The 18,429-nt window shown below is 36.6% G+C and overlaps 1 protein-coding gene across 1 annotated transcript in view; it reads left to right on the top strand.

The window, feature by feature from the left end:
- RRN3 (RRN3 homolog, RNA polymerase I transcription factor) overlaps nt 1–13,201 on the top strand; it is a 32,563-nt gene extending 19,362 nt beyond the window's left edge. Inside the window, exons 10-18 of the mRNA XM_043977376.1 lie at nt 1,210–1,311; nt 2,065–2,203; nt 3,099–3,229; nt 3,353–3,483; nt 4,649–4,833; nt 6,390–6,498; nt 7,189–7,341; nt 9,823–9,910; nt 11,625–13,201. Of these exons, the coding sequence (XP_043833311.1) occupies nt 1,210–1,311; nt 2,065–2,203; nt 3,099–3,229; nt 3,353–3,483; nt 4,649–4,833; nt 6,390–6,498; nt 7,189–7,341; nt 9,823–9,910; nt 11,625–11,786 (1,200 nt within the window). The 3' untranslated portion in view covers nt 11,787–13,201. The remainder of the gene's footprint in view (nt 1–1,209; nt 1,312–2,064; nt 2,204–3,098; nt 3,230–3,352; nt 3,484–4,648; nt 4,834–6,389; nt 6,499–7,188; nt 7,342–9,822; nt 9,911–11,624) is intronic.
- The last annotated feature ends 5,228 nt before the right edge of the window (nt 13,202–18,429 follow it).

Genomic DNA, 18,429 nt, shown 5'->3' with positions numbered 1-18,429 from the left:
TCACTTAATCCTCATTGCCCCACAAAAACAAAGAAAAAGAAATGATATGTGTAAGAAGTATGTAACTAGTTTTATGTATAATATTAGGGGTTCCTTTCTAATAATAATAATAGCTTTGGGGGCAGCTAGGTGGCGCAGAGCACTGGCCCTGGAGTCAGGAGGACCTGAGTTCAAATCTGGCCTCAGACAATTGACACTTATTAGCTACGTGACCCTGGGCAAGTCACTTAACCCCAGTTGCCTTACACACACACACACTAAAAGTACTGACATAATTACGAAATTTGTAGATAAAACAAAACAATGACAAATTATCTAATAATGGCTTTGGAAATTCAAATTCAGTTTAAGCATTTGACATGTTAATTATCTCAATCCTGTTTTTTTCTTAATAGTATTTTATTTTATTTTTTCCCAATTACATGTAAATATAGTTTTCAATATTCATTTTTAAAAAAATTAATAAAATATTTTATTTTTTTCCATTACATGTAAAGATAGTTCTCAACTTTTGTTTATACAAGCTTTCAGATTTTTCTCCCTCCCTCCCCCCTACCCTAGACAGCAGGTAATCTGATATAGGTTTTTTATATATATATACACACACACACACACATAATAACATTAATCCTATTTCTGCATTAGTCATGTTATAAGAGAAAAAATCAGAGCGATGATGAAAAAACCTCAAAATAGAAAAAACCATCAGCATCAAAAACAAAAGAAATAGTATGGTTCATTCAGCATCTATACTCCGCAGTTCTTTCAGCATTCATTTTTGAAAGATTTTGAATTCCAGATTTTTTTCCCTCCCCTCCCTCTTCCCCAAGACAGCAAGTAATTTCAATATAAAAGTTATACATGTTAAACGTATTTCCACATTGGTCATGTTTGCAATCCTATTTGAATTAGAATTTAGCTTCATTAGCTCTATCATAATTGGGTAACACTTAATGTAGAATGTAAATAGAAATATTTGTGATAGGGCATGGTATTCAGGTGATAGCAGAAATGGTTATGTAGATTTATAGTGTGTGATGTATAATGTGAATGCTATAAAGTATACTAACCTATTTAAATATGTCTTAGAAAGAGCTCTTGCTTGAAATACAGTAATATTTCAGAAAGAAAACTTTATTTTTATTTTTTAAATTTTATTTTTAAAACTTTTTAAAGATGTACTTTATTTTAATTTCATTTGTAATGTAGGTGAGTGCATCACGACAAGACATTGAAGATGCAGAAGAAGCAGAGGAAAGAGCAGTTCAAACTGATAACGGGACAGATACAGTAGAAAGATTATTTAATATGGTCAGTCTGTATTACTAAAATGAAACTTAAAATATAAGCTGTTAAATGAAAGTATTTGTATAGTTTCTCTCTCATGGTGTTGGTAGAAAAAACAACTAGTTAATCTTCTCTGATTTAAAATAGCATAACCTCTTTTACAAGCAATTTCTCATTACATACGAATATAACTCTGGCCAGGTTCCTGCTTTTGCCAGCTATTACTACCTATTAACAAATCAGTTTTGTTTTTCTTTCAACTTAAGTGCAAAGTTGTATGTTTAAATTTAACTATCTCTGTTCTATTCTGGGAAAGGATTTTATTCCAGAACCAGTAAGAGTTTGTGATGGACTAGTTGTAAAGCACATAAATTACTTTTACTATTGTTTAAAATTATTTAGAACATATATAATTTGTTTGGTTTGAATACTTTTGTCCATGCCGAATACAACCTCTTCTATGTCTTAGTTTCCATGAGTTACTGTGTCTAAATATTTTTTGCCTCGGTGGTCAACTTTCTGTTGAAGTCTTTCAGAACCTAATTAGCCTGACCCTCGAATGATAGCTCTTGCTGGGCCCGTGTTCACCTTTTTTCAGCTTCAGCTCACCTTCTATCAGCATAACTTTTGAGAACCCATGGCCATCACCTCTATACTATCATGAGGCATTAGAGTGGGACTTGTAGTGGAGATTACTTCTAATACATAATTTAATTTAGCATGTTTTTTTTTCTTTCTTGATGTTTGTGGAAAACTTAATTGCTTTACATTTAACAGGATGAAGATGAAGAAGTTAAAGATGAAGAAAAAAATATTTCTGGAAAGAGTGATCGAATGGCACATCCAGTAGCTGAACGCTTAGATATTCTTTTGTCCTTATTCTTTTCCTACATGAAAGATGTCTGCTATAAAAATGGTAATAAGAAAAAGACAGTCCAGTATTATATATGCATAGAGGTTGGCCATTTTTATCCAAAGATTTGAATTATTTTGAAGCTGCTTGATATTTTTTTCATGATAGTATAATAGTCTTGATTTAGTGCCTTAGCTATGATTAACTTATCATGGAAAATCCCTAATCTGTAATCCCTAAGCATTACCTAGATCTGTCATCACCATACTAAAATTATATATGAGAGTAAACCCTCATATGGATGAAATGGAAACCTGTGTACTATGTTTTTGTCAAAGGCCTCTTTTCTGTATTTCTTTATATAGTCACATAATTTTGATTGTTTTTAATTTGATTCATTACAGTGATATTTCCCTGACGTTGTACTTGGTATAGATCCAGTATGGTCATATTAATTTATTATATACATTTTGCTAGAGTTTAATGAGTTATTTTTTCCCCCAGTTTTCCTTAATGATATTGATACATAATGGGTCTTTTTCTGAATATTTTCAATAGAATAAACAATTGTAGGTGAAAATAAACTGGCATTATTAGATGTGGTTGTGAGTCACAGGTAATCTGTCTTATTGGTTGTAGTCTAATTGATGAGGATGTGTCTCTTTTATTTTTATTTTTGGATGTATTTATTAATATTGAAAATTATGTACTTTGCTTTTTCAAAATTTTTATTCTCAATTTTTTCTTTTCATTATCTTTTTTGGTTTTTTGTTGGTTTTTTGTGAGGCAGTTGGGGTTAAGTGACTTGCCCAGGGTCACACAGCTAGTAAGTGTTAAGTGTCTGAGGCCAAATTTGAACTCAGGTCCTCCTGAATTCAGGGCCAGTGCTCTATCCACTGCGCCACTTAGCTGCCCCTTCATTATCTTTTGAAGCTGAAAAGTTACGTTTATTTTGTAGGTGAGATTGATGTCAACAAAACAAAGGATTTGTATCGAGATTTCTTAGGGATCTTTGACAAGCTGGTGTTGCCAACCCATGCCTCCTGTCACGTACAGTTTTTTATGTTTTACCTCTGTAGCTTTAAATTGGTAAGTAGAAATACCATTTTAAAACATTACCTTTAGATGAATTTACTGAAAATGAGGGAATAATTTTAACATACACCCCCTCCCCCACTTTGTGATAATAACTTAGATAAACCTACTTCATAGGGATTTACAGAAGCATTTTTGGAACATCTTTGGAAAAAATTGCAGAATCCAAATAATCCTGCCATCCTCAGGCAAGCTGCTGGAAATTATATTGGCAGCCTCTTGGCAAGAGCTAAATTTGTTCCCATCATGTAAGTAATTTTATGCATATATTTTAATATTATACTTTTTAAAGACCAAGCTCACTGAACAAGAGATTTGGGAGTTGTCTGCATACAGCTGATGATTCGACCCATGTACTCTAATGAAATTACTAAGAAAAAGGGTTTAGACAAAGAAGAGCCATGGGCCAAGGAGAGAGCCTTGAAATTCCTGTGATTTGAGGTAGGACGTGGATGATGACCCAGGAAGGAGACTCCAGGAGGAGTAAACCGACCAGAGAGAGGCAGAGACAGAGCAACATGTCCTGAATACTGAGAAATGAGAAAGTACCCAAAGGACCATGGCAGAAGCTGTGGAGAAGTGGGGTTGGATAAGAACAGGGAAAAGGCTGGTGACCTTGGAGAAGAGAGCCCTTTCTGAACTTTGGATTCAGAATGATAGCCCAAGTGAGGAAGGGGAAGATAGCTGAGAGGATGTAACTGAATCACAAAAGGAAGACAGGCAGAGGTGGGATTTTGTTAGCCAAAGGACAGAGAAGTGTGTCATTTGATTGGGGTTCTCACCTTTGGAGTTCTGTGAGGCTAGAGTTATCTGTTGAATACTAAAGACAAGACCAGTGTCTTAGCCTGTAAATTCTTGAGGATTGATTCCCCAAGGACCTGACTGAACATCATATCTGGGCCAGTTCCTTTGCTTCATCCCAGCTTGATGCTCAGCTCTACATAGGACTTGGTATCATATGCAGGAGAATTGGGGTCTGAGTATTAGTGGTTATAGAGGGCTAGGGCACTGTTGCTCATGTGGGCTGGTGAAATTGTGCTCTTACACATGCATGGCAGTAGGTTTAGGCTTAGTGCTAAGAACTAGGGCTAGAACATCATTTCAGTGACCACAACAGAGGAACAGTGAATTCTAGGAGGATACCTCCAGACCTAGTCTTGGAGAAACTGTGGCAAGGTCAGCTTACTCTCAGGGGAGGAGTAATCTGCTCATTTCCTGGAATGGCAGCACTTAGACTATCGCCTCTAGCTTTTCTGGCTCTTCTGTATTCACAGATAGGACTTGAAACCTGCTAACTTTTTCATATTTGTTATTAATAAATGGTTATGAAGTATCTGGTTTTATTTTTTAGAATCAATTAATTTATAAAGTAAATAACATTTGCATATTAAATTGAAATTTTTTTTTCTCTAGCACTGTAAAAGCATGCCTTGACCTTTTGGTTAACTGGCTGCATACCTACCTTGATAATCAGGATGCGGGAACAAAAGCTTTTTGTGATGTTGCTCTCCATGGACCATTTTATTCAGCATGTCAGGCTGTGTTTTACACTTTTGTTTTTCGACATAAGCAGCTTTTAGATGGAAACTTAAGGAAAGGTAAGTATATTTGGACACACAAGGAATTTACATTGATTGGTTCACATTTACTGTGTCTTTTGTGTTACTTTGTCATTTGAAATTTGATATTATTCCCTCAGCATTCAAGCCAAATTTTATCTTCATATACAATTGAAAACTTAATAAATACATTATTTACATTTTTTTTAATTGAGGCAATTGGGGTTAAGTGACTTGCCCAGGGTCACACAGCTAGGAAGTGTCAAGTGTCTGAGGTTGGATCCAAACTCAGGTCCTTCTGAATCCAGGGCTGGTGCTCTATCCACTGCGCCACCTAGCTGCCCCCAGAAATGTATTCTTAATGATCCTATAAATCATTTGAACAAAAAATGACTTTTTTTTCACATTTTTTGTAAGTAATTTTCATCATGTTATTGCCTCACATATTAATCTGTTATACTGTGTTTTCTCATTTTGTACTGTTTAAATTCCCAGAATTATGGTTTATAAAATTATATATCAGCATTACCTTGAGGGATTATAGTATAGTCAATAGGAAAGAGTCAGAAAGACTTAACTTAGACTCATACTTAGCTGTGTGACTCTGGGCAAGTCATTTAATGTCCCCAGGAAATTTAAACTATATGCTGCAGAGCTGGTACTAGTTACCATTGGGAGTGAGAGTTTTCTCATTAGCAACTATATATCAGCGATCTCATCAGAAAAAAAAAAGTATCAAGTGTCTGAGACCGGATTTGAACTCGGGTCCTTCTGAATCCAGGGCCAGTGCTTTATCCATCGCGCCACCTAGCTGCCCCTAAATATAAATATTTTTGTACATATGGTTCCTTTTCCCTTTTTTATGATTTCTTTGGGATACAGACCTACTAGTGGTATTACTGGGTCAGAGGGTATGCACAGTTTTATAGCCCTTTGGTCATAGTTCCAAATTTCTCTCCAGAATGGTTGCATCAGTTCACAATTCCACCAACGATGCATTAATGTTCCAATTTTCCCACAACTTCTCCAACATTTATTATTTTCCATTTTTGTCATATTAGCCAATCTGATTAGATGTGAGGTGGTACCTCAGAGTTGTTTTAATTTGCATTTTTCTAATCAATAGTGATTTAGAGCATTTTTTTTTCATATGGCAATAGATAGCTTTGATTTCTTCATAAGAAAACTGCCTGTTCATATCCTTTGTCCATTTGTCGATTGGGGCACAAATATCTTCTATGTGCATATTCAGTAGATCTGGAACTGGAAGGGACCTTAGAAGTTACTAGTTCAAACCTCATTTTACAGATCAGGCAAGTGAGGCCCAGGGAGTTTGAATGACTGAGGAGTCAAACCCAGGTCTTCCCATACTCTAAATCTAGTTTTTCGTGTGTGTGTGTGTGTGTGTGTGTGTGTGTGTGTGTGTGTGTGTGTGTGTGTGTGTGTGTGTGTGTGTGTGTGTGTGTGATTTTGTGCCAACATCTGGGATTTAAATTTTAATCATCAAAATTAAATTATCATTTATAGCTTTGAATTTTGTATATGTTCTTAAACTGTTAACTAAGCTTTTTTAAAAAATTTTTATTTTTACAAAGGCTTGGCTTATCTACAGAGTTTAAATTTTGAGCGCATAGTAATGTCTCAGCTAAATCCTTTGAAGATTTGCCTCCCTTCTGTCGTTAACTTATTTGCTGCCATTACAAGGTAAGTTGTTAGGGCATATTTTTTTTTTTTTTTTAGTGAGGCAGTTGGGGTTAAGTGACTTGCCTAGGGTCACACAGCTAGTAAGTGTTAAGTGTCTGAGGCCGGACTCCAGGGGTGGTGCTCTATCTACTGTGCCACCTAGCTGCCCTGGGCATAATTTTTTAAATTGAAGGATATATAAATGTAATTTTCACTTTAGATCAGTTTGCCAATCATTTATTGTCTACCATGTTCTAGGCACAGGGGTTACAAAGACAGAAATGAAAGAGTTTGTGCACTCAAGGAATATACTGAGGATACAATGTGACAAAATTATTCGGAGGTGGGGGAGCTCTAATAACAGTGAATTAATAAAGGCCTCTTGTAGGAGATCAGTTGAGCTCATCCTTGAAGGGAGCTAGGGTCTCCAATGAGGAAGAAAGGAAAGAGTTAGAGGCATAATGGACAGAAACCCAGAAAAGGGAGATGGAATTCCTTGTACAGGAAACTGAGGACTTAAGTATAGTAGAACTTTTAAATGTATGCTTGTTTTCAAATGACATTGTTTTCATTGGACTGTATTGTGGTTTTATTGTCGCAGTATATATATGGTAACCAAAACTCAGTTTTCTACTACTACCCATTGAATTCTAAAGGCCAGATGGAGTAATTCCACCATGCTAACAAATATATCTGTTTGATTTTCTGAAGAAAATACCAGTTAGTGTTTTGTTACACTATTATTGAGAAGAACAATCGACAGATGCTGCCAATTCTTAGAAATACTTCAGGAGGTGGCTCAGTACAGACTTGCACCAATCCACTTGACACTTTCTTCCCCTTTGATCCTTGTGTTCTCAAGAGGTAAGCTCTTTCTTTAAAATTTGAAGTTTAAATGGAACGAATGCTTTTTGGGACAAAAATCATCTTTCAAAGTTTGTATTTTTAAAAATATTTAATGATCTACTATAAACCTTGAATGGAAAGGGTGTGGGGGTATTGGTATAAACTATGAATTTATATGAAGTCTTCACCATTTATTTATAAAGTACTGCTTTCTTAATAACTCTTGAGGTAGAAAGTGTTCTTTTATGGTTTTTTGTTTGTTTGGGGTTTTTTTGGCAGGGCAATGGGGGTTAAGTGACTTGCCCAGGGTCACACAGCTAGTAAATGTCAAGTGTCTGAGGCCAGACTTGAACTCAGGTCCTCCTGAATCCAGGGCCCGTGCTTTATCCACTACGCCACCTAGCTGCCCCTAAAGTGTTCTTTTATTAATGAAGAAACTAGAACTTTAAAAAGGTTGTCATGTTTCTGTAGGATCATAACTAGTTAATGTCAAAGTAAACATCTATAAGCCTTCTGATGCCCTAAGCAAATGCTTGTTCTTTTTTTATTATTTTATTTTTGTGTTGTATCCCCTGTACCTCATTCAGAACTTTTGCACACAGACACTCAATAAATATCTGTTTAATTTTAATTTCTTAGTGACATGGGGGCCAGTTTAAACTGGCCATGAATACACCTTAGTAGGGGAAGATTAAATTTTATATCAAGACAATTAGCTAGGAGACAGAGATAACTTCGGAGGTCAGGACTATCTCCCTCAGGAATCTTTTCCCCACCTCCAAAGGAAACTTCCCATAGTCAGGTGGTCACCCCATCTTTCTCCCCATCATCTGTCCTCTATAAAGGCTTTGGTCTCTCTCCCAGTCTAGGAGATAGGTATTTCAGAGTATCATGTCTCTCAACCATCTCCCTTCAAGGCAAAGTCTTTGACTTCCCTCTTGGTCGGCCTCTAGGTTTATTTTGAAGATCAGATGACATGATGCATTGGGAAGCACTCTGGAAATTGTAACATGTTCTGATTAAATTTTCCTAAGTTAGTTGATTTTTCTTTTTCCTATTGGTAGTACTCTAGGAAAATTCACAAGTTTACTTTTAAAATTGTGTATTTAGTACCTTCCTATGAAGTACTTGATAGCTGACCAAAGGTAATAACAAGGTTTTTCTACCTTAAGTCTGTTTTTCACCTTAATAAGAACCTAATTTGAGACTTATAGTTTTCCCAGATATTAAAAGAATTCCCAAGGAGATAGTTGTTTTTCTTTAAATACTATTCATTCGGGGCAACTAGGTGGCGCAGTAGATAAAAGCACTGGCCCTGAATTCAGGAGTACCTGAGTTCAAATCCGGCCTCAGACCCTTGACACTTACTAGCTGTGTGACCTTGGGCAAGTCACTTAACCCCCATTGCTCCGCAAAAAAACAAAAAACTATTCATTCTTTTTTTTTTTTTTTGGTCCAAAATATTGAAACAATTTAACTTGAAAATGAGAAGCATTTTTGAATGATAGGATTACATTGTTCTTTGACTAGGTGTACTACTACCAAAAGTGTTTAATGTGATCTTGACAGTTTGAAATCTCATTATCAATTTTTATGATTGTCTTTTGTTTTTATATCACCTAAATGTCTCCCAGCATCCCTACCTTTTCCCAGAGAGCCCATCGTAAATAACATTTAAGGAAAAAAAGCCAGCAAAGCCCATTAAATACATCCAAAAAGTCTAAAAATATATGCAATTATTTCTGCTATCTCTTCTTTGGGACCATGCTTTTTCTTTGCAATTTTGCAATATTCATTCTTGGTTGTCTTATGGGGTTGTTTATAATTGTGTATGTTGTCTCTGCTTACTTCACTCCACATCTTTTCGTGTTTTTTTTTTTTAAATAAGTCTTTACATGGTTCTCTCTGATCACATGATCATTCATGTACTATTTGTTTAGCCATTGCCCAATCACTAAGCATCTATTTTGTTTTTAGTTCTTTGCTGTCACCAAAATACTACCATGAATATTTTAGAATATATGAAACTTTTCTTTGTCTGACGTCTTTGACATATATTTCCAAAAGCAGAAACTCCTGGTCAAAGCGCATGGATATGTTAGTTTTTTAGCATAATTCCAAATCACTTTTCCAGCATGGTGGATCAGTTTGCCATTGTCTACCAGTAGTGAATTAAATATTTTTGTCCTTCCATAGTCCCTCCAACATTCACTGTTTCCCATCTTTGCCAATTTGTCAAGAATGAGGTGAAATCTCAAAGTGGTTTGTGTTTTCATTTCTCTTATTCTTAGTGATTTGGAGTGTTCTTTCTTATGGTTGTTTGTAGTTTGCAGTTCTTTTGAGAAGTGTTTATTCATGTTCTTTGCTTATACATTGGGGAAATGGTTCTTGGTCTTAGCATATTTGTGTTCTCCATACATCTTGGATAACAGACCCCTAGCAGAGATGTTTGATGCAAATGTTTTGAAATATGATTTAATCAATAATTTTTGTTGATAGATCTAAAAAAGTAATTGATCCCATTTATCAGTCATGGGAAGATTTAAGTGCTGAAGAACTTCAGGAATTCAAGAAACCTGTTGAAAAGGTAATTTTCTGATTTACCATTTATTGTAGTCAGTCTAGCAATCAATATTTATATGTTTGGCCAAGTGATAAACGAGCAATAATTGACTATTTTGTTGAATATTTTGTATTTGAGTTTATTTATGTTTTTACAGTTTTACAGTTCACTCTATTCTTTTCAATGGAAATTTGTCATCAGATTTTGATGAGGTGTACTAGTTTTTATCCACTGATTGTGGGGAGATGGGGGGTTAAATAAGACATGAATTTAGATACATTTTAAATGTTCTCAAAGTTTTTATTTTTGTAAAAACCCTCCTTTGCAGTGCAGTTACCCTTATGTTGACACTTGTGCCAGCAATCCAGTAAATTAACCTTATGGTCATTTAGAAATAATCTCTTCAAAGGATAAATCAATAGGCGGTCTTATAATATATCACCTAGAATATCATCACAGAAGTAGATCATCATCCTTTACTGTATCATTCTTTTTTTGGGGGGGGGGTGAGGCAATTGGGGTTAAGTGATTTGCCTAGGGTCACACAGCTAGTAAGTGTTCAGTGTCTGAGGGCAGATTTGAACTCAGGTCCTCCTGAATCCAGGCCCGGTGCTCCATCCACTGCGCCACCTAGCTGCCCCTGTATCATTCTTTTGAAATTTCATAGCTTCGGTTAACTGTTTCTGCCTTCTTTAGAATCTTCATTGACATGAAACCTGAGTCACTGTGCTTGTCTCCCTACCTAATAATTATGGTAATATACTTCAGAGACTCTAAGATCTTGTTGATATGGGTATTCCCTCCATTGGTACTAATTGAAATCTCACCCTGTTCTCTTATAGATTTTCCACACAAGATCCATCCTCTTTCTAGACTTTTTATTTTCCAACTATTTAGGGAAGCAGTCAGGTTTTCCATCTGTTGTTCCTTGATCTGTCCACACATTTGACCTACCTCCTTTTCCCATCATATGTTTCCTCGATGACATTACCTTATGCCACAGCTTCTGTATAAGTTATCCTTGGAAATATTCTGCAGCCTACTTGTTCCCACCATATGTCTTTTCATATTGATTCATTTACAACTTTGATTCAGAACCATATGTCATTTTCTGGAGAATGTTTGTGTTCAGAAGAAGAAGAGTTTTTATACTTGAATTTGTTAAAAGGGATGTACAGTCTAGCTCATTTTGTCCCTCCTGTTAGATGCTGGGCTCCAATAACTGTCCAGCTACAATGCCCATCCCAGATATAGATATAGATGCACACTTTTGTATAATATAACAGTGTCATCCAGTTGTATGTCATGGTCTGGATAAAAAGCATTTTTCATTCATTTAGTTTTTCCTGTAAAGATTGTTAAATCTGTCTCTTGAGTAATAATAGATCTCACTGAGGAGCCCCTATAGTATTCTGACCTTGATAAAACCAGTGAAACAAAATATCTTTATGTTATTATCTCTCTTTATTCAACTACTTGCTGAAAAGAACTATATTATGGGAAATTTGAATTTTGAGTTTCTTTTAGGGTCTTTGACTTGGTCATTTAATTAGCTTTTTAATGAGAGAAATTTCTAAATCACTTAAGTATTTTTTCCTTGCTCTAAATTGGCTTCTTAATGTTAAATTTCCTAGAAAGGGTTTTGGGTTTGGGGGTGTTTTTTTTTTCCATTGTAGTATCTTTTCAGAAAGAGATTTAAATTTTTATTGGTGTTTTCTCCTCTCTTCTCCCCCCCCAGGGAACAATAGAAGATGAAGACGATGACTTTTTGAAAGGTGAAGTGCCACAGAATGACACTGTTATTGGAATTACACCAAGTTCTTTTGAGTCAAGTTTTCAGAGCCCATTGAGCAGTGTAGGGTCTCCACAGGTCACATATACATTGGATCAACCCCTCTGATAACAAAAATGAATAACTGAAGAGACTTCCCCCAAAACAACAGCAACAACAACAAGCAAACCCAGACTTGAATACCAAGTTTCGTAGGTTATGGAAGTTGAATTTAACTCAGCCATTGACATACCTCAAGCATCCTGGTTTCAAGTTAGATTTTGAATGGTTTCCAGACTGATGATTTTTTTTTTAGTATAAGTTATAAAAAAAGTTGAATGACTATCATGTGCAATATTTTATAATATAGTTTATTATAATTTTGCAGAATTTTCACTTAATGTATACAACTTTTATGTTACATCTTTTATAATGCAATTATTAAAGGTTCTAATGCATATATAATCCCATTTTAATAGCATTTTAACAGAGACTTCTGCCTGTCAATGCCATTTTCTAATTCTAGTGATAGCCCCACAGTTCCAGTGCTTTTGCTTTATGTGGTTTCAACAAAACATCTCATATAACAGATTCTTTCACAAAGTCTCCATCCATCTTTAAAGTTAGGGTGTTAAATAGAACATTTTTACTTTGTTTCAGTATTTATTTACTGAGACCTGTTATGCTTGGGTCTCAGCATGGTAGAAATAATCAGGAAAGAGGGAAGTTGTTGAAGATAGTCTGGGATAGTAAAAGCTGGAGAGGCGTCACGGGATACTGCAGGATTTGTTCTTATGGGTTGAGGGGAGGGGAAAATGGTAGAGCTAAGAAGGTAGAATTTTCTTCATTGAAGCAATCAGGTAAAAAAAAATACAAAATGTACAGAAATGGTATTAACAGGTTTCCATTTGAGTGGAATCAAGATTTGCAAAAGTAGTTTTGATATCTTTTCTGATCTATTAACATGAAATTTTGTCTCTACGTTTTCCAGAAATGTTGTGTTTGAAATGGTACTGCCAATTTATTGGAACCGAATTAGTTTTGGATAAACATATGGCAGTGATAATGTTCACATTTTGATATTCAGCATCTAAAATTGAGGAAAAATATTTTCATGTCTTTTATTTGACCTCTTAGTTGTAAAGATTTGTTAGAAAAAATGAGGTTATTAATTGAATTATAGATCTTATTCTAATAAGTTATTAGCATCTAAATATACCCAGTCTTCAGGGTAATAACACTGTCTTTGGACTTGGTGCTGATGGAACAACTTATATCTGAAAGCATTTTACAAAAAGAACCTTTTGGGCACTTCTGTAATTAAATCTTCTTGGATATAAGGTAGCTCAGCCTTATTGTGAATTCTGCAATGTAATAGTGTCTTTTCAGTACTTGTGTATTTTATCTTAGTTTTTTAAGTGTATGTATTTTTCTTATGTGGATATAAAAAACATTACATGTGTTTGTCTTTCTGTTATTTAATTTGTCAATGAAACAAATGCTTTCTTTGCTCATAAAATTCTTCGATCCTTTACTGAAGTTTTTTTTGTGTCTTTTCAAATATATTAACACGGGATTCAACCTAAGGGAAGAAATCTTTTTTCTGTAAGTGATTTGGCATATGAAAGGTAGAATTTCATATCTTGAATTTTAGATAGTCACTCTGCTTTCTTCAAAGAGGGGGTACCAGGCTAGAATTATACTTGTGGGATAAAAATTAAAAAGAATTAGACTTCTGTACCTAAATATTACTATCCAAGGGGAAATTTTTTGTTGTTGTTCAAACTGTGTTCCTGGTCTCTGTCACTTAACAAGGAAAGAGTACAACAAGTTCTAAGCTAAAGGCTTGGGGGGTGGAGCCAAGATGGCAGAGGAAAGGCATTGAACGCACAGAGCTCCTGATACAATCACCCCAAAAATAGCAATAAAAGAACCCTTGGAGCAGAAAAACACACTTAAGGAGTTAAAAGCCAAGAAATAGTAAGCCAGGATGAGTAGGCAGAGAAAACAGAAGACCATCGAAAACTTCTTTGGGGGTAAGGTAGACCACAATACAACAACCGCAGAAGAAGATAATAACACGGTCAAAGCTCCAACATCCAAAGCTTCCAAGAAAAATATGAACTGGTCTCCGGCCATGGAGGCTCCAAAAGGGACTTTGAAGAGGAAGTAGGAGAAATAGAAAGAAAATGTAGAGAATGGGAGGAAAGAATGGAAAGAGAAATGAGTGATGCAGGAGAGTCATGAGAAAAAAGTCAACAGTTTGAAAAGCCAAATGGAAAAGGAGATTAAAAAACTAATGAAAATAACTGCCCAAGAATTAGGATTGAACAAATGGAAGCTAGTGACCTCATGAGAAACCAAGACACAGTAAAGCAAATCCAATTGAATGAAAAAATAGAGGGCAATGTGAAATATCTCCTTGGAAAAACAGCTGACCTGAAAAATAAATCTAGGAGAGAGAATTTGAAAATCACTGGACTACCTGGAAACCATGAACAAAACAAAAGCTTAGACACCGTCCTTCAAGAGATCGTGAGGGAAAATTGCCCTGATTCTAGAAGCAGAAACTAAAATAGACATCAAAAGAATCCACCGATCACCTCCTGAAAGAGATCCCAAAAGGAAAACCTCCAGGAATATTATAGCCAAATTCCAGAACTCCCAGGTCAAGGAGAAAATATTGCAAGCAGCTAGAAAAAAGGAATTCAAATACTGTGGAGCTCCAATAAGGATAAAGCAAGATCTAGCAGCTTCTACATTAAAGGACCAAAGGGCATGGAATAGGATATTCCAGGAGGGCAAAGGAACTGGGACTACAGCCAAAAATCACATACCGAACAAAACTGAGTATAATCTTTCAGAGGAAAAAAATGGACTTTAATGAGAAAGAAGACTTTCAGGCATTTGTTATGAAAAGACCTGAACTGAATAGAAAATTTGACTTTCAAACGCAAGACCCTGGAGAAGCATACAAAGGTAAACAGGAAAGACTTCATGAGGGATATTAAAAGATCAAACTGTTTATATTCCTACATGAGAAGATAATACTTCGAACTCATAAGAACTATCTCAGTAAGGAATTCAAAGAAGACACAGGTCTGAACTGAATATGAAGGGATGATATCTGTAAAGCATTTGTTTTGTTCTTTGTGGGGCAGACATTGCGGGGTGTCTTATGTCTGGGGCCGAATTTGGGCTTGGGGCCTCTTGGGTCCAGGGCTGGTGCATTGTCCACTGTGCCACCTAACTAACCCATGATGACATCATTAAAATAGGGTTGAGGTGTAGGAGGAATAGACTGGGGCAGGGAGAAGGGGAGAGATGGTCTGGGGAGAGGTAGTTCACATGAAGGAAACAAAAAAGCTTATGGAGGGAAGGAGAAGAGGGGGCAGGAGTTGGGGGGGAGTGAACCTTAATATCAGAATTGGCTCAAAGAAGGACTAACATACTCAAATAGGTATAGTAATATATTTTTGCCCTGAGGGAGGGGAGGGATGTAAGGGTGGGGGGGGGAAGGGAAGGAGAGAAGGGCAGATTGGGGGAGAGAGCAGTAAAAAGCAAAACACTTTCAAGGAAGATGAAGATGTTCTGCATTACTGTACAAGTAAGACATATTGAATTGCTTGATCTCATAGGGAGGATTGAGGAGGGAGGGAGGAAGAATAATTTAGAACACAGAATTAGCTCAGGGACCTTGATCTCATCGGAGTGGGCTCATGGAGGAAATAGCATTCATACCCAATTGGGAGGAATAATCTATTTAACCCTGGGGCAGCTAGGTGGCGCAGTGGATAGAGCACTGGCCCTGGAATCAGGAGTGCCTGAGTTCAAATCTGGCCTCAGACACTTAACACTTACTAGCTGTGTGACCCTGGGCAAGTCACTTAACCCCAATTGCCTCACCAAAAAAACCCAAATCTATTTAACCCTGCAGGAAAGTAGGAGGGGAGGAGGATAAGCAAGGAAGGGTGAAAAAAGGGAGTGCAGAGTCGGGGAGAGGATAGTCAGAAGTAAAACACTTTTGAGGAGGAATAGGTAAAAAGAGAGTAAATGTCATGGGAAGGGAGTGGGATGGAGGGAAATAGTTATGATGATTGATTATAATGGCAAAATGTATGGTGCCTACTTTGCTGGGCTTTTATGAAGAAAATTCTCTGTCAAGCTTAAGGTACTATATACAGGTTATAATGAACAGGATACTATCAGAAAAACCTGGAAAGACCTACACAAACTGAAGCAGAGTGAAATGTACTGTATACAAAATAACAGCAATAGTGGGGGTTGATCTGCTGGGAAGCATGTGGTTATTTTCAGCAAGGCAATGATCCAATATAGCCCTGAAGGACTTAAGAAGATTGCAGCCTATTGGCAGAGAAAGAACTGATAGTATCTGAAAACAGATGGAAACACATTAAAAAAATTTTTTTTTCTTTTCCTCTTTGACAATTCCTTAATCTGAAGTTTGGGTTTTTTGGTTTTTTGTTTTTTTTTTTTTACTATTTTCTCTCACAACTAGTTAATATGGGAAATTTTTCCATGACTACTCATGTATAACTTATTTTGAATTGCTTGATGTCTTGTGGGTGGGAATGGAGGAAGAGAAGTTGGAACACAAAGTTTAAAAAAACTGATGTTAAAATTTGTTTTTACATATATTTTTGAAAATAAAATTCTATTCAACAATGAAAAAAAATTTAAGCTAAAGGCTTAACTCCCTTTCTACCAGATGTCAGTTATATAAACATCATCAGATGGTAAATAACAAATCCATTTATCCAAGTCAATAGCAGTATAGATTAGACTGAGTTTTTTCCCACTAGGCATGGGAGAGTGCTACAGGACAAAAGAGAAGAGAAAGGGGGAGAGGGAGAAAGAGACATTGGTTTCTTCCTGAAAATCTAGAACTTTTTTTTCTCTTTAAAGAAGAACTAGGATCTCTGTTCGAACCGGTCACCAACTCTACCCCTCTCCCTGATGTGAAATGGAGCATGGAGTAATTAATTATTCTCCCCTCTCCTTCCCTTCCCTGCCATTGAGATTGGTTTATGAAAATGAACTGGAACCCAAGGGAAAGGGAGAATAGTATGTGCAAAAGCAGAAAGGACAAGATAAGATTATAGGACCATAGCTTTAGAACTGGAAGTGAGAACATCTAGTCCAACCTCCTCTTTTTATACATAAATTGAAGCACAAAGAGGTTAACTTGCTGAAGTTCGAAGATATTAAGTGAAAGGTAGAATTTGAACCCAAACCTGACTCTAGTCAATGTTCTATAGTGTCTTGCTGCCTTAGACTCATAAGTAGAGATTGATGAGAAGTACCTGAAGGGGGAAAATAAAGTGAAATAAGGCTGGTAAATAAGATTGGGGCCAAATTGTAGAAGCTAGAGTCTACCAGCCTGTAAGCAAGGTTTTAACACCTCAGCCAGTCCAAGACTGCCCCATACCCAGATCCCACTTGGCTCTCCCCAACATTTAAGAACTTGACTTCTAGCATTGACGCAAGCATGGCCACTCATGTGCTTCAAAGACTTGGAAGTTGTGAACTACATACCTCCAAGTAAAAGGCAGACAACTAAGCCCTAATATCTGCCCTGCTGCTGAACCCTTCAATTAAAATATGAGCTTCTTCAAAGGAGGGTTTGTCTCAAATTCCCGTCTATATCCCAGCACGAAATATGGTGTTTGACAAATGACAAGGACAATGCCCATTTCCCTCATCCACTTAGCGAATGCCAGGCTGAATATCCTTACATTGGGTAAGTTATGGGAAGTTTCTGAAAGTTTTTGAGGAGAGGAGTTATAGGTGAGAGGGGCTTTGTCACATGGTAGGAATCAGTATTTAAAAGTCACAGGAAACAGTTCAAATCTTGGCTCCACTGCTTATTATTAATGTGACCTGGGCAAGCCAGTAAATTTCTTTCTCAGTTTTCCCATCTCCAGGGATCCAGATAAACTGTCAGGTCCCTTCCAATTCTAAATCTGAAGGCTGTCTGCTATTGTTCTGGGTAAGGAGGGAACAGATTTAGGACAAGGGTACGGCAGGGAGAGGTAAAAAAAAAAAGGAAGAAATTAGAGTTGTTTTAAAGATATAATCAGAACTTGGCAACTGGTTATTGGGGTGGGCAAGGTTTACAGCCTGGAAGGTAGAGGCAGAGTGGAGTACCACGGAAAAAATGCCACAAGCAGCCAGGCAAAAAGCATTTATTAAAAGGCAGTTTCTGCCCACTGGAGCTTATATTCGAACAGGGGAAGACTATACATTAAAGGGAGCTGAAAAGGAAGGGGAGAGGAGAAAGTACCCACCTGGAGGCATGATGGAGATGTCCTCAAAATCAGAAGCAGGAACCCAGGAACTGATGCATGGCAGGACTGGGCCCCAGGAAGGAAATCCCCAGTGGGGGAAAGGAGCTAAACCAGCATGCCGGAAGAAAGGTCCAGGAAAAGGTATCTAATTTGGACCTAGAGAACACGAGCTTGAACCCTGGCTCGGTTACTTAATGCTTTGATTATTGATGTCACCTTGGGCCAGCCACTTGGTTTAGCCTGTTTTTCTGTAAAATGAGTGTGCTTCGCCAATCTTAATGCACTATATAAATGGCACCTATATTATCCATCTCAAGTTAAGGATTGTGTGTGACCAACCCAGGCTATCACTACACAGGTAGGAGGATTTATATGTGTTGCCAACCTGAAAATTAATAAAAACAATATAACAAAATTAAGGTCATTGATTGGAGCAGAGGAGTTACAGCTTGATGCATTTCATA

Source organism: Dromiciops gliroides, chromosome 1 (genome assembly GCF_019393635.1).
Source record: "Dromiciops gliroides isolate mDroGli1 chromosome 1, mDroGli1.pri, whole genome shotgun sequence".
NCBI lineage: Eukaryota > Metazoa > Chordata > Mammalia > Microbiotheria > Microbiotheriidae > Dromiciops > Dromiciops gliroides.
This window is presented reverse-complemented; position numbering and strand designations above follow the sequence as displayed.